This window comes from Dermacentor albipictus, chromosome 1 (assembly GCF_038994185.2).
Source record: "Dermacentor albipictus isolate Rhodes 1998 colony chromosome 1, USDA_Dalb.pri_finalv2, whole genome shotgun sequence".
Lineage (NCBI taxonomy): Eukaryota > Metazoa > Arthropoda > Arachnida > Ixodida > Ixodidae > Dermacentor > Dermacentor albipictus.
The window spans coordinates 313848172-313865760 of NC_091821.1; the positions used below are offsets into that span (position 1 = coordinate 313848172).

General features: G+C 41.7%; 1 protein-coding gene across 2 annotated transcripts in view; it reads right to left on the minus strand.

The window, feature by feature from the left end:
• Nucleotides 1–17589, minus strand: part of LOC135904609 (FERM, ARHGEF and pleckstrin domain-containing protein 2-like) — a 220828-nt gene that overhangs the window by 23917 nt on the left and 179322 nt on the right. For both annotated transcript variants that reach the window (XM_065435478.2, XM_065435463.2), the window contains 2 exons: nt 6753–6853; nt 5140–5291 (listed from right to left, as the gene is read on the minus strand). In XM_065435478.2, the coding sequence (XP_065291550.2) occupies nt 5140–5291; nt 6753–6853 (253 nt within the window). The remainder of the gene's footprint in view (nt 1–5139; nt 5292–6752; nt 6854–17589) is intronic.

A 17589-nucleotide genomic window follows, 5' to 3' on the forward strand; every position in this document is an offset into this window, starting at 1 on the left:
TTTGGTGTTATGACTTCTAATGTCAGGGGGATGCACTGGATACTGAGACCAACAGTTGGCATCGTGCGTAGTGCATTCGCCTAGTCTTGTAGACAACCGAAAATGCATATGCACTCCTGCAAGTGCAATGCCCAGCGACCAAGCTGACCAGCGGGATCCTTTGGTGAAGAGAGTCAACATAGAGCACAATATGACCACTGAAAATGACCACCAAACAGAAACGGGCGAAAATTAGTTACCACACAAACAAGTGCAAGACAATCGTGTGCGATGATCAAATAATTTCGCTCTGGTGAAGAGAGCAGCAGGCCAGCGTATGCTATTACACAGGCCTGACCACGCTGATGTTGTGCAAGGAGTGTCGATGCCTTGGCCACTGGCATCTGTGAGAACTTTTGCTGGAGCAGATGGGTCAAAATACAATAATATTGGGGATGTCGTAAGCAGATTGATTAGAGTTGAAGAGGCAGTAACTGGCTCAAGGCCCACGAGAAAAACAGCATCCTTCTTCAGAAGGTCGGTGAGGGGATGAGCGATGTTGGCAAAATTGTCAACAAAGCGCCGGAAGCAGGAACACAAGCCAAGAAAACTGCGAACGTCTTTCACTGAGCAAGGTATGGAAAACTTCCTCACTGTGCTCAAATTTAGCTGTTTAAGAACCAATTTCAGTCATGCTTTTTATGGGACACTGTGCTGTATTTGCAATATGTGGATCATTTTACATGATGCAACTCGTAGGTGAGTGTCTTTTGAGTAATGGAAACCTAATTTGCTGCCTGAAAGGCGACAATAAAATCCACAAGATGCTACTTTTAGCCGCTATACTACCCTCAAAAGCATAACTGAAATCATCGTTAGAGAAGCAGATGACTTGAAAATTAAGCACAAGTGTGCATAACATGAAATCAAGTACAACGGCGACATATAAGATAATAATATGTGTATCACAGTGTAGTGCTATGTACTTACAGAAGTGTGTGAACGTTACCTCCACTTGTAGTGGCAACTTCCGTTCGAGCGAGCTTCAGAACACAACCCTCATGATCTCACCCTCATTCAGACTCAGAGGATGGACGTACTTCTATGGAAGGTAGTGAAAGCGGCTCTTGGGTTGCCTTCCCATGCTTCCAAACAATGCTTTCTTCAGCTTGGTGTCCACAACACCATAGCCACTTCACCATTCTTGAGGCTGATCACAATGGTCAGCTCCAATGTCTCAGGCAGAGCTGTCAGGGCTGCGCTATATTCTTTCATCTTGGTTACCCTGCCCCTGAGACACCCACCCACAACCAACAGTATCGCCTCGCTCCTGCTCTACATGCTAGCATTGAAGTAACTCCAATTCACAGCAGTATGCATCCCAAGCGACACACCTGCTGGAGATGTGCCGGAACTCAGGCCCTGGCACTCATTTTTGGAGGTGGCACCACAGTGACACTGGTTCTTCACACTGATGCAGCCCGCTACCCAGGGAGGCATGCCATTTGTTTAGCTGCAATTGAAAACACAGACGCACTTAGGGTGTTTACTACAGTTCTCACAATGGACAGCGGCTCGGCAGAGGAGGGAGCTATCACCCTGGCTCCATGCCTCAACCCTTCCCGCACATGACACCCCCATCACCATAGTGACGGACTTGCAGACTGCCTGCTGGGCTTTCACGCAAGGACTTGCGATGGCACACACACATCGAATCCTTTTCTCTGTCCCCCCCTTCCGTGTTACGCAGGGTGCCTATCGCTTGGACTCCTAGCCGCTCCTCTCTCCATGGTAATAAACGCGTTAATGCGGTCACCTGAGGTGTGACCGGCCGGGCACCATCGGAAGAGCTGTCCAACCCAGACGACACACTGGCAGAGTCCCTACACTACACCGCGACATTGGAGTACTATTGACAAGGCCACCATAACTATCCCCCTTCATATCCTTTGCTTAATAGGGCAGATGCCGCTACCTGGCAGGAGCTGCAGACCGATTACTTTTTTTGAGTCCACATGCATCCCACCCTATACGCGCTATTGGCCCTACTGTGGCACCAAACCCACGGTGTACCACTCCACAGGGAAATGCCCTGACCCTTCAGGTGTTCTTCCTATACCAACCCTATTCTTTCCTCTTGGGAGTCTGCACTGCTCAGCTCAAGACGGCAGGAACAGGAACGGCTGATCGCGAAGGAACGGCTCGCGAAGTTGCACATGGCAATGGAGCCCTAGACTGAGGGCCCCACTCGTCAAGGAAGAATTTCCTACTTGAGTGCCAAATAAAAGTTTATTCCCTCTCACTCTCATGCGATACCAGAAACAGCAATACCAGAAACATATACCATATAGGCAATATGCGGTGACTAAATATGCCCATAGCTTCAAATGTACACGATTCTTGACCCCCACAAGCATCTTCGCGGAGATATGAGGTCGTTCAAAACCATCCCGAGATATTCACTGTTATTGAACGCATACAGAATTAAAAAGTTATTCATCACACATTTCAGTGAGTCCTGTTTCCAGCTATTTATTCTGGAACACCCCGATAAGGCTAGTCCTTGAGTGCCTGCATTTGGATGCGATGATTTGTAAACCTTGACATGCCTAATCAAGTTTTACACGCTCATGCGCATGCAATAAATAATAATAATAATAATAATAACAACAACAACAACAACAACAACAACAACAACAACAACCACAATAATAATAATAATAATAATAATAATAATACAAAAATATACAGTAAGACTATCATTTACAGAGCACATGCACACAACTTGCCAGAAAAAAGTCAGAATTACTTTAGAAAAAAAAAAGAGGGGTTGCTCAAGTAAATAATAGATGTCACAATCACAATGTTTGTTGTCAATTTTGTTCGTTGAAAACAAAATAAACCTTTGACCAATGAATGCGCAGTTCTGTAATCCGTTCTTGCCACTTCCTGCCGATCACATAAAAGCGTACATCTTTTTATATCCGTGAGTGACTGTAAAAAAGCATTCGCTCTTAATACCGCTGCTTCTACACAAGCACTCATCATCTTTATTGCACATGCTAAGAATAAGCTGCCAGAAAAAAGAGAAAAATACACTGAGTAGGCCAATGTGGCACTCCTAATTTTGAAAAGTTGGTTGGAAAGCAGAGTCATCGCATACAACCACTTTTGTTCAGTACAGGTTCAGCTTCGAGACACCAGCTACACGTGTCTTTCGAGGTCAGCAGAGGGTAATTGTGTTTTCCACATAATCCTTGGCATAAAATTTTGAGGAGCCAGCTAAACTACATTCAGTGACAAAAATGTGGTACAAGGGGGAAAATGACCCATCGCACCAATCATACGGCAGACGAAGTATTGTGCATGAAGAGAGATGCGACTCCAAAACAGACTGGCACAGATACACAGAGAGAGTGAAGTATCTGTTACTTAAGCGTGGCAGGTTTGTCACAAAACTCAGAGTGTGTAGCTAAGCTACATTTAGTGATGGACAAGTGGTACAGGCCATTTGGTGGAAATGATGCGACTGCTGCGCCGGTAGCTCCAGTGACAGACGCTGCAGCCATGCTGGCCAGTCGGTGCGTATAGGCAGCTGTGAAACTGAAGTATGTCTAAGAATGTTTTACTCGTGTGCGGCTCTGTCCAGTCAGTTCCACAGTCAAGCCAAACCAAGGCTCATCAAAAGCAAGAATGGTGGTCGACGCTCGTTGCTCGGGCAGGCTCGGGGTGCCAGATTGTGACATATCATACGAGTTCATTTCCACAGTTATGATGTAACAACGGGGTTTTTAAAGTGAAGCTTTCTTTGCTTCTTCCTTCTACTTTCCCACTGCTGTTGCTGCTGCTATAGGGCACACTGCGTCGAGGGGTGGCTCAGAGCATGCGTATACATGGCAGAAGCAGGGCAGAGAGGAAAGGCGACACGAGAAAGAAACTCATCTGGACCTTTCTAGCACGTCGCATGTGCATAATACCCTCTGAAGCTCCCTTGGTGTCGCTACATTAGCCTCTTGACAGCTGCAATTATCCATAACCCACGCTAAAGCACTGTAGAATCTGTAGAGCTAGATAGAATGGCAGACAGGAGGGGGTAGAGGAGGTAGAGATTGGGTAGAACCGATGCAGTCACAATACAAGTGAATAACAGCCTTGGAACTCTTTGCTCGCAGTTCCCATACAAGAGGGGAGGGGAGAGAGAGGTAGGGAGAAGGTGATGTGAGAAGGCAAGGAAACGCTGCTACTATAGACATGACAGCAGTTGGAGGCAAGCTCGATAAATTTAAGTTCAAGGTGCAGTATGGTATGTTTCTGCTATTTTTGAAAAACAAACAACATACAAATTTATCAGGTGGACAACTTACGCAGGCCGTACAAGCAGGGCTGCATTAAAGTGCAAGGTAGGGTCTAGGCAACAATATGGACATGGTTGCATGACAAATTAACACTTGAGGTTGTGGGTTTGATCCCGACCACGGCAGCTGCATTTCAACATAAGAAATGCTCATGCATTTAGATTTAGGGACACGTTAAATAACACCACGGTGTCAAAATTTATCCGGAGTCCACGATGTGATGTGCCACGTGAGGAAACGACAACGCTCAATCCTATCAGAGGTTATTAAGTATGGCGTGCAACGATGCCTCAAGGAAACACCTCTATGTGTTCTGTGTACTACGCAGGCAAACAGCAGTGGTGTACGAATGGTAACGTTTGACATCAACTCACCACTCTCGTGTTGGTCTAAAAGTTGAATAAATGAAAGATTTGTCATAAACATAACCACTAATCATCGCCCATCAAATCAAACAGCACAGAAACTTTCACTCACATCGATTCCCACAGTGAAGGGGATCTATATATTTTTCAATGCATGAGGTTGTATGCGAATATGCTGGGTCTGTGCAACAACAATGTAGCAGCCGGGAAAATGCAGCACCGGGGAACGTAATAGCTGGGTTCTACTGCAATAAGATATGGATACAGCTTTGATAGGGCAGAAAAGTAACTGCCAAATTACACGAGGGTATCAATCTGAGCAATGACATCTGCATCCCTCACATGAACAGTAACACAAACCGTTTCCGTATATGTGTCACTTGTCTTAATTTTATTGCCTTGCACAATGCAAGATGCAGCGTTGTACAAGACGTGCTCACCAGAAATGCCTGCTGGTACTGGCTTCGGCCAATGCTTGTGTTGCGGTGCCAGCAAAGGTGCAATGTGGTAGTGGCATGGACTGGGCTCTGTGCCGAGTTAGAATGCCGCATGCTTTCTGCTCCTGACCTATCTAGCCGCTCATCTGAAGAGTCTGCAAGAAATCATGTCATGATGAACACACGTCACTAAATGAACTGTATAACAAAGGCACTCTGTTCAACAGTCCACCTTGACAAGCCACCCATAAAATATTCAATTTTGCTCAAAGGTACAGCGAAACCCTGTCAGGATCTACACATCGATGACACCTTTTTGTGGAGTTGTAGAAAATGAAACAAAGGTTTTAAAACCATGGACGCCATGAACACATCAGGAGTTACCTGCCTATAACCTTTTAAACTGTAGATAAATCAGTCACCAATCTGATGCAGGTCTGCCGTGGTTGGGCCACCAAGACAGGTGGTGAGTCATGCGGTAAGTAATAATTATCATTTCTAATTACAGCCCAAATAACAAATCAAGGCACTAGTGCAAAAAATGAATATTTATATAAGTGTATTACGTAGTTTTCTTCAACATGCCATTTACAGTAAGCATGCAGTAGTAATTGTATTGGCACTGCATGCCTCAACCTTTTTCATTGAATCACACTGTGAGTGAAGTCTATGATAAGGAGGTTACATATCACCTTTTCTGAATACATTCCTGCATGCAGGGAAGGGTTGATGCCAATGACAATAAGGTGTGGCTAGTGAAACTTGTTTTTGTGCATGATTCACATATGCACCTTAGTATAATTCGCCTTTTCTTAAGAAAAAAGATATGCATTAGAATCAGGTAAATAAGTGTAGAACAGCTTTTGATTTCACCGCCAACTTCTGTTTATTGAGGGCACCCAAGTTTACAGGAACAAATTTTCAATTAAAGGAGTAATGACAGAAAAGTTTTGTCGTGTTTTCATATATTCATATTTCATAGGTGCCAACCCAGTATTTACGATACAAAGCCTCAATTCTTTGAGAAGGTAACAAATAATTAATTACGTAACTTCTTAAGGTGGCCAGTTCAGTATGCATGCAAAGTGCAGTGCAGCTTTGGATGTGAAAAACGACGCTACTTGCATCGTTAAAATCTAACTGATCTATCTGACTGTGCTGCGAAGAGCAGCACAGTAGTGTTTTTCAAGTCCTTTTAGCACTTTATGGGACAAAAAGGCAGAATGGGTTCCCTATGTTTCTAAGAAAAGTGTCTGTTTGAATGGATCAAAGGCTTTCAGTGACAAGGTTATTGGCCTTCAACTACAGAGCTGGGCTGAATGGCATGCTTTTTAGTTCTTAGTTTTTGGTGTTGTTTTTGGTGCTCTGGTTTCACAAACACTTTTGCTTTTTCACTTCCAAAGCCATGCTGCACTTGGTGCGCATTTTAAACAGGTAACATTAAATGATAATGTAATTATTTGTTGTGCACTGAAAAAATTAAAGTTTCATACTGTCATTATGAAATAGACAGCTATGTGAAGCAGCTAAAAAGTTGGACACAATATTTTGTGTTAGTACTCCTTCAAGAATTTTCTTGCCCCACTATTCCAGCTTGTGACAATGATGATGCTTACGGCAGGATTTGAGGCTTGTGTAGTACAGGCCTTTGTGGTCTCGGGCCATCTCAATGCAGCCACACAGGTCTTGTATCCATCGCTGTCGTTCCTCCTCTGACCTGCAGTAGTGACTTAGGTTGAGCTGCGGTTATTGGACTCATTTTTCCTGTTAAACTTTACTTTGCAGTAGCATGAGGTGAGGCCACTCCTGTGACACCTTTCTTTTGTTTCTGCATGCACATTCTTCACTTAAGTGGTATGTCAAGCCATTCAGTGATGTACTGTCACCAGGTCTTTATGCATGCTTTCATTTCTGTCAATGAAGCATAGCTGCATCTGCAGTGTGCCTGAACTCTGTCTTCCTCTATATCTCTTTCTCCTCTATGACTTTTGTTATTTCCAAGAAATTGAAACGAGGAGTTGGTCTTAGCACAAGGGGAAAACACTATTACAGGAAAATAGAATATGAGATCGTATGTCTCATCTATGTTCACCCCTTGTGTTTCTTACGTGTTGTTTTCGATGACCATGAAGAATTGAGTAGCCTGAATTTCAGCTCTAATGGAATATGAAGCAGCTTTAGAATATTACTGACATTCATTGAAAAATAAACGCACTAACAGTAAGACTTAGCATCAGACAGACTAAATATTAATAGCCAAACTGGTTCCAGTTATCAGTATTATGTGGCATAAATGAATAAATCTGGTTTTGTGCACCAAAGAGGGGGTTCTGTTTTATGTTAATGCAAGGCAGATAACCAAGCTCAGTACCTCTCTGCTTTTCCTTTGCCCTCAATCTCTCTTGTCACTTATTTTGCCTTTTCTCAGGCTGTCATGAAAACAATAAGTGGGGTGAAGATTTTCTTTCATGCATTAAAATAAACAAGCAAATTTCAAGCATAAAATTAGGTCCCTTGGAAACCAACCCTCTGTCGGCTTTCTAAAGTGCCTAGGTACCCTTCATTTCCCTATCAGGCCCTGCATGTACACTCTGAATTAATCAAATCGGTGCATTATGGTATGTTATGTTAGTACCACATGGCACTCAATGTTGCAAAGATGCCAACTACAGTGAATGCAGCGAGTTGGTTTTCCAATCATAATTTCATCAAAAAAGTATTAATTCGCACACAAAAGTGCATGAAATAGCAATAAAGCCATTAATAGGCATGTTTATGTTGCACTACTTCAGTTTAATTAAGAAATATAATTTTTATGTGATGCTGTAACTCCGAATATTGGGAGCAAAAGTATGCATTTGACTGCCAGACGGGTTTTAAGAATACACTGTGTTGCAAGGATGGCCATGTGGCACTGCACAAATGGCATTAAACTTTAAGGCATAAAGCAATTAATGCCATTTTTTGAAGTCATGTGCCATGGGTATTATATAGAAATTAGAACAAGAATAATACAGCTATTACTGAATCATTTAAACACAGAACAATTGCACAGTAGGGAAATAGTGCCACTTGGTTTCAGCTTACTAGCTATACAGTGGAACATATACATTTATTGAGGTTGTAGCTGCAATAGTAGGGAAACATTAGCTAGTTGGTGGAAAGTCATACTTGACAAACAGCAGTGCTAACACAGCCTGGTGACTCCATTCACAGAAAATTTTGTTCAACTGAGGTTTCCGTGTTTTATCAGCAAGACTGATTCTGCATGCTCTTATGTCCTGTTGACTAGCACTTTGCAAGAGGACATAATTAAGATTTTTCTGGTGTTTACGATTCAGCAAACTAGCTTTAATCGTAAATTTATCAATGAAATCTCCAAGTGTAGTTGGCTTCTTTAAACAAGATTCAATGAACCCGGATGCACAATAACAGCGTGCATGAGCTGAAAAAATAATACAGTAAAAGAGTAATTCAGACTTGTTTTATTTTTCCTTTTTAATACTGTGTGGAATAAATAGCCACTGATTTATAGATGGTTGGTCGCACAACAGTTAAGGCAATACTTGCGAATGCAGAGCACTACAAATGCAAACCTGAACTGCAATGTTTGCACCTACAAATGTGCAAACCAAAAGGATGCCTGGTAGCCAGGCGACACGAGCAAACATTCCACAAGCGCACTCGCTTTGCAAGGTGCAAAGTGTGGCAGTTTACAGCAGGGATGCATCTGTCTGTAAGGTGTCTTGATGCTGACGTCGCTGTCTACAAGAAATGGCGCAGAGGTTCACGTCTTCATAGCTAAGCTACCAGTGCAATTCAAAAAGCTGCGATGGGCAATGGTAATTTGCAACTGTGTCATAAATAGCAATAGACAGCACACATACACCCAGGCCAAGTTTACACTCAGGGTCTTTTAGACTTACAACTACGGTAAGCTGTATTCTTCAAGTAGTGGCAAGTGCAATTTGCTCGTTCACCAAAGTGCAGCACTCTTCCAAGCATGAAAAATGCTGTGTTCACTCTGCTAGCTATCATTATTAATATATTTTCCAACATCATTCTCTGTTCCGTATGTAATCACTGGCTTTCAGAGATGTCACGGCACATTATCACAATCTTACTTCTGTGAACTAAAGTGTAGGGGTGTGCGAGTACTGAATCGTAGATTTCAAACAGAATATTGAATCGAATCAAGGAAAAACAAGCCGAATATTGAATATCAGGAAATTGATCACAAAGTTTATTGCTTATAAAATTTGGCAAAAAAAAAAAGTACGGTGTTCATAAGCCTCCTAGCATTGCATAACAGGAATGAAGCAAGCTGCTAGAAACTTAGGTACATAGAAATTACTAGAAATAGGTCAATTACTCACAGGGAACCCTGATCACTAGAAGGAAATTCACAGAAGAATAAAAATGGGTTGGAGCACATATGGCAGACATTGTCAGCTCCTGACTGGAAGCTTACTAATAATACTGAAAAGGAAGGTGTACAATCAGTGCATTTTACTGGTGCTGACATATGGGGCAGAAACTTGGAGACTGACAAAGAAGCTTGAGAACAAGTTATGGACCGTGCAAGGAGCGATGGAATGAAGAATGCTAGGTATAACATTAAGAAACAGAAAGAGAGCGGTTTGGATCAGAGAGCAAATGGGTATAACCGACATTCTAATTTACATTAAGAGAAAAAAATGGAGCTGGGCAGGTCATATATTGCGCAGGTTGGAAAACCAGTGGACCATCAGGGTTACAGAATGGGTGCCAAGAGAAGGGAAGCGCAGTTGAGAACGGCAGAAGACTAGGTGAGGCGATGAAATTAGGAAATTCTCAAGCGGTAGTTGGAATTGGTTGGCGCAGGACAGGGGTAATTTGAGATCGCAGGGAGAGGCCTTCGTCCTGCAGTGGACATAAAATAGGCTGACGATGATTATTATGATGATGACGATGATGGAAATTAAGATATACAGTATGGTCTACTCTTATTAAAAGGAATTTTAAAGTAGTATGACAGCACTGATCACAGCTCAGTTGTAGTATATGAAGGTCGGGAAGAAATCTTTTGGTCAAAAGGATGTCTGTCAAAAGTGCATTTTCCTCTCTGAAGTTAAAGAACTAGTGATGCTACTTTGTACTGAATAACAACAAAGTTTTCAGTTCAATAGTGAACCTGTGTTTTATGGCTATCTTTTATTGTATATAAAGTATTAATTTACAGTTTTTCTCCAAAATACAGAAGGGCTTTCCCATCTGGTATATTTAGGCATACGATTGTGTCTACCTAAAGATTATATCACCTTCCACTATTAAATCTAGTTACCCGTCTTGCCAATCAGTTTTACATATTAACAGCCGCTCTGCAGTGAATAAAGAAGATGATACCTGACTTTATTTAGACCAATTGTTATTTAAACTGGATGTTATTATGTTATCTGAAACTTGGTATACAACTGGTAGTAGCAAGTTTGAGCTACATGGATACAAATGTTTCTTTCTTAATCGACCAGATAAATGAGAGCGGTGCTGGCAGCCGTCTGTGCGACTGCTAACCGTATTGTTGCACCTATGCAGGCATTTTGATGCGGTTCCATTGAGCGGCGCAGGACCATCTTACCCAACGCAGCACCAACGATACATTCTGGAGCGTGGCCGCAGAGTGATCTGTGCAAGCAATCAACCAGGAAATTTGTGCCTGCGCAAAAGACTTTCGACGCCCCTCAAGCAACCCGATAAAAGAAGCCAGCGACAGCCATGGACACATCAGAGCGGTGCTGGCAGCCGTCTGTGCGACTGCTAACCGTATTGTTGCACCTATGCAGGCATTTTGACGCGATTCCATCGAGCGGCTCAGGACCATCTTACCCAACGCAGCACCAACGATACATTCCGGAGCGTGGCCGCAGAGTGATTTGTGCAAGCAATCAACCAGGAAATTCGCGCCTGCGTGGAAGACTTTCGACGCCCCTCAAGCAACCCGATAAAAGAAGCCAGCGACAGCCATGGACACATCAGAGCGGTGCTGGCAGCCGTCTGTGCGACTGCTAACCGTATTGTTGCACCTATGCAGGCATTTTGACGCGGTTCCATCGAGCGGCGCAGGACCATCTTACCCAACGCAGCACCAACGATACATTCCGGAGCGTGGCCGCAGAGTGATCTGTGCAAGCAATCAACCAGGAAATTCGCGCCTGCGCGGAAGACTTTCGACGCCCTTCAAGCAACCCGATAAAAGAAGCCAGCGACAGCCACGGACACATCAGAGCGGTGCTGGCAGCCGTCTGTGCGACTGCTAACCGCATTGTTGCACCTATGCAGGTGGGCACACACACATTCGTGTGAAAGTTTATTTCCTTGCATTTTACGGTTGCTGCACTGCTCTGGTACCTCTTGTTGTCTGTGACGCAATTGTGGAAAACTTGTTAAAATGGGGGACGACGAGGCTACGCAACTTGACAATTTTGCCAAGACACTAGCAGACAAGGCTCCCAAAAGCATTAAAGAAGTTACTAGGGTTCTGATAGAAATGTCTTCTAAATTTAGGGAGGCCATCACTGAAATTAAGGTTATCGTAAACAAGTTGAACTCATCTAGCGACGCTGTACAGACTGAAATAGCAGCAGTGAAGGAATCAGTGGGTTTCATGAACACTGCCTTTGAGGGCTTCAGAACAGAAGTTAAAACGATGAGGCTTGAACTCGCAGAAGTAAAGAAGAACAATCTGGAAATTCAGCAAAAAAACAAGAAGCTGACAAACGAAGTGAAGGAACTAAAAACACAATTGGTTGAACTGAAGCAATACAGCAGAAGGAATAACATCAAATTGAAAGGTATCCCTGAATCTGATAACGAGAACCTCGGTAGCATGACACAGATAACTTCTTACCTACAAGTTAAGCTTTTTCCTGAGGAAATTGACGCTGTACACCGTGTTCCAACCAAGTCGAAGGGACTTTCCAATGTAATTGTGAAATTTAAGTCAAGGTCCCCACGTGACAGAGTATTGCAAGCTGTGAAAAAGAACAGGCTGAATACTTCCGTGCTTGGCTTCCCAGAGAACGATCCCGTTTTTGTCAATGAACATTTGTGTCCAGAAAAAAAGGTTTTGCTTGGCAAAGCTATTGGCATAAAGCGCGACAGAGGCTGGAAGTTCACATGGGTGTCTGAAGGCAAAATCTTGATGAGAAAAACGAAAAGCTTGAGAGTAATGCACAGAACCTGTGAAGATGGCCTGGGAAAAATTGTTTGATTACCAATGCTCTTGTGTTTTAGCACTTGTGTACTCTTACAATGTCTTTGGCCATAGATGAAGATGACCTGTTAAGCAGTCACAAAAACTCATCAATATTTTACTCTAATATCTGCAGTGTGAGGAAGAACCTGAACCTTCTAGTGGCTTCCTTGGCAAGATATTCCCAATCTTTTGATATTGTAGCACTTACAGAAACCTGGCTGCAAAAAGATGAGACAGTTATGCTTCCTGGCTATGTTATGCTATCTCATCTGAGAGAATCAAAAAACCGTGGTGGTGGTGTTGCCTTTTTTCTAAAAAATGGTCTACCTTTCTCGTCTTTGGCACCAGTCACCCTCAGTCATACAGACATAGAAACACTGTTCATAAAGCTGCCCCATTCATTCACTGTTGGAGTTATTTACCATCCGCCAAACTCGCGCCTTTCCTCCTTTCTTGATAAACTCGAAGGAATTCTTGAAACGCTTACTACACACTCAGAACGCATAATTATTGTTGGCGATTTTAACATTGATACAAGTGCTGAATGCCACAAAGACTACGTGAATCTGTTAACATCATACAATTTCCGAAATATGATTAATACACCCACGCGTGTAACTACCTCGTCTTCATCAACTATTGATCATGCATTAACAAATATACCGACTGGGATATGCGCTGGGGTTTACAGCTACCCATCTCCGATCACCTCCCACTTTCTGTTGCTGCTGACACTGATATAAAACCAGAGCGTGAGAGCAAGAAGTATGTATCTAAAATAGATTATGCCCTACTGCGTGAAAATCTATTGGCCATTGACCCCAGTGTAATATACCATGATGACGTCGACACAGAGTTTAGTAACCTAATAAACATGCTTTTGCAAATGGTTACCACCTGCAGCAAAAATATTAGTGTTCGCTCTTACGAAGCACCACTATGCCCTTGGATGACTGAGCTAATCCTCGCCGTTCTAAAAGAGAAGGATTCATGGTACCGTACGTGGAAGCAACACAAGGATAATGTTTACTATTTAAACCAACTTAAGAACCTGCGCAATAGATCCGTGTCGATGATGAGGGCAAAAATAAAATCATATTACATGCGTCTCGTTGAACAGGCTTCTGGCAATTCACATAAGATCTGGAAAATAATAAATGAAGTTGCTGGCAAAGCCAGTTTGCGCCATGTTCTCCTGGAAGAAATACATTGCAATACTACAGAAAGATTTAATTCCCTTTTCACCAATATCGGCCCGTCATTGGCTGCTCAACTCCCTGAATCACAACAAAACGCTGCATCCAATACAGTTCTCAATACTTTTGTAATGTTTGAAATCGAGCCCGATGTAATTACATCCATTATTCTCAGCTTACCAGGCAATAAATCTGCCGGACTGGACGGAATTTACCCACGCATACTTAAGGAAAACACTGATATCTTGGTACCCATCTTATGCAAACTTTTTAATCATTCATTAAAATGTGCAAAGTACCCTTCTGCACTAAAGACTGCCAAAGTTGTCCCGGTATACAAAGATGGAGACCGATCCAACCCGTCAAGCTACAGACCTATTTCTGTCCTAAGTGTTATTAATAATATTTACGAAAAGATTCCATCCAATAATATTTGCAAATTCTTAGAAAAATATAACTTACTCTGTCAACAGCAACATGGATTTCGAAAACATCATTCAACGACATCTGCGGTCCTAAGCCTGACTCAATTAATTGATACAGCATTACATGAAAACAAACTGGCCGCTGTTGTACCTGTTGATTTAAAGAAAGCGTTTGATACCCTGGATCACGCTATTATGCTCAACAAATTAAACCACTATAGATTTCGCGGTGAAGTCTACAGCTTACTTTCCGGTTACATTGAAAACCATCAACAAGCTTTAGTTATCAATAACATCATATCATCACTTAAATATTTACAGACCGGGGTTCCTCAAGGATCCGTTTTAGGGCCCATGTTATTTTCGTTATACTTGAATGATTTGCCGAAGGTCCTAACTTGCTGTGATATTTTAATGTATGCTGATGACACTGCGATCATAGTAACAGCAGACAACCATGAGGATCTAGAAGCAAAGACAAATGCTGAATTGAAAAAAATTACAAGCTTGTTTTTCACCAACAAGCTAACGATTAATTCAAGCAAAACCAAATACATGGTATTTAGCTCATGAGCAAAAGTCATTGACAGCTTCCAAATTAACATTTTCATTAACGACCACTCACTCGAATGAACACACTCATTTAAGTATCTTGGTGTCATTCTAGATGAACATCTTCACTGATTAGATTAGCGCCATCTGTTCGAAGTTGGCTTCTGGCTGTTATGCCTTATTACAGGCCCTTGATTGTTTTAACAAACATTCACTGCGTACCCTTTATTTTGCCCTTATTAACAGTCATTTAACATACTGTGTAGAATCATGGGGTTTGACATACAACACTTACTTTGATCCTATCCGGCGATTACAAAAATGGGCTATCAGAATTATAACACAAAGCAAGTATACTGAACCAAGTAAACCAATTTTCCAGTTATTAAACATCCTTCCTTTTGATCTTTTGCTGTCCTTAAAGATAGCGGTGTGTGTAAACAACATAGAAAAATATAACCAACCTTTCAATGCCTCCCTGTTTCGCTCTCCTTCTTGACTCACGAGAAACCTCACACACAGTAACTTTAATCGGCCACTGAATAATAACATCTACAGTGAAAGATTGGTGTAGTTTTCAGGAGCCAAGGTTTGGAATGCTTTACCCCCAGAAATAAAACAGTCCAACGAAACAAATAAAGCATTAAGAACATACTTTTTGAGCCTTATTTGATCTATGTGACAGTCGTTCGCGGTTTGTGTTTGTTGTACAGTGTTGTTCATTACAGATCTTTACTCATTCTGCTGTAAAATGCATATTATATTATTTTCTCCTCATTGTATACTGTAATTTGGTCTTTCGCCATGATTTTGGGCTTTCTATTTTACACTAGTGCTGTGTCATTGCCATTGTGTATTTTTGTTTCTGAACTTCACACTAGCCTCTGGCTATGGGTTCAGTCAGTGTTTGATAACTTGTATGGCAAGAGTAGAAATAAAAAGAAATGAAATGAAATGAAAATGTGGAGGAGGCGTTGTGCTTTTTGTGACTAAACAGAAGAAATGTGTTTCGGTGCATGAATACTGTGTGTCAACAGAAGACTGTGATATACTAACAATATTAAATAATAATGAAGTATTTGCAGTCGTCTATCACCCACCAGGTGGAAACTGCATGGTTTCATAAAATTTAATGAAAGTTTCTTGGATTTTATCTGCGAGAATAACTTTCACCTGACATGCGGTGGCGATTTCAATATCAATATTTTGGAACACAGCAACGCCTCCAGAGAATTTGATACATTATTGTCAGCGTCTGGTTTCAAAAACTTTACTACACCAACTCGCATTACATGACCCACATTGTCATGCCTTGGCCTTCTAGTAACAAACGTCAACTAATATTTATGCTCCTGGTACTATGGTTTTGGACCTGAGCAATCACTGTCCTGTTCATGCACTATATAAAAACAAAAAAGGCATTAGAAGCGATGATATAGAGACTTTCACTGTTCAGTATGTTACGGAGAGCAGGCTTGTTGTATTTAAGGGCTAAATAATGGAGCAAGACTGGTCTTCTGTCTAGGAAAAAATTGACGTCAATGATGCTTACAAGGAATTTATTAAACAATTAGTAAAAATATATGAAAAGCATTTTCCTATGAAAGAAATAAAACTGCCGAAAAAAGCAAGAAAGCTGTGGGTAACAAAAGAACACTTGAACATGATCAGATGTAAAAATTCCATGTATCATTCATTTCTACAGTCAAATTCTACATCGCACCTAAAAGAATTAAAAATTTTTCAAAAACCAATTAAATCTGGAACTTAGGCATGAAAAATGGGCTTATTATGAGCAGCTTTTATTAACTGCCACATGGCAGTGCCCTAATATTACATGTAATATAAACAATGATGTTCTTGGCCAATAGGACCAAAACAAGCGTTCCAAACAGTATACTTCACGACGGCATTGAATTGAGAGGTAAGGCCCTTGCAAATCACTTTAATCAACCTTTCATTAACGCTACCATTCCTTCTGCCTACGCCCTTCGCGCAGCAACCTCGAGAACAAAAATGCTAGTATTACTACCGCTAACATTTACTTCCAGCATAATGACGAATATGAAGTGAGTACCACATTTAATTAGTTAAATAACAGGAAGGTCTTAGACATCAATAACCTACAATTAGGACCCATTAAGCACTGCATAACTTTCATTTCCCGTGCTCTTGCTCATATATTCAATTTAATGCTTCAATCGGTCGTCTTTCCCCAAGCAATGAAGCACGCTAAAGTTTCGGAAATTTTCAAAGATGGTAGGTCTTAATGACCCGAACAACTAAAGGCCAATTTCGGTGCTGCCTTTGTTTTCGAAGGTCGAGAAAATTAAACGCTGTCGTATGGTGAATATCTTTGATAAATTTGATGTTATAACTAATGCGCAACATGGATTTAGGAAACACAGATCAACAGAAACAGCCCTACTGTCAATAAAGGAAGATATAATAAAAAACATAAAAAGGAATATCTATACTCTTGCGCTGTTTATAGATTTTAGTAAGGCATTTGACTGCCTCAGCCATAACATCTTATTAGATTACTGGAGTGTTACAGGATACATGGTAGCTGTTTATTTCTATTTAAATCTTATCAAAGTGACACATTCTAGAGCATGTCCACGAACGATCACGTCGTCTTTCCTAATGAACACATTTGGCGTACCGCAAGGAAGCGTACCAGGACCTTTTTTATTTAATGTCTACATCAATGATATGGACACTTGTGCTTGTTTATCGAGTGACCACGTTTTGTTGTCTAACAGATGTTACATGCAGGATACATGCAGGACACGCCTGCATGTATTGGAAGTTTCTGGAATGTTATCGATGGTTCTATCGGCTGTCGTCACCGAACTTTGTGTAATCTGATTGCATATATGCACATTGCAAATGGCGCAGAACTTTCTGGAAGACACGCAGGCACCAGCGATTACTCTGGAATGTTCAATGGCTCATGTATAAAAGCTGACGCGCTTGACCCACTGATCAGATTTTCGCCGATCGCCGAATATGTTCGCCACTATCGCCATTCTTTGAGTGTAGC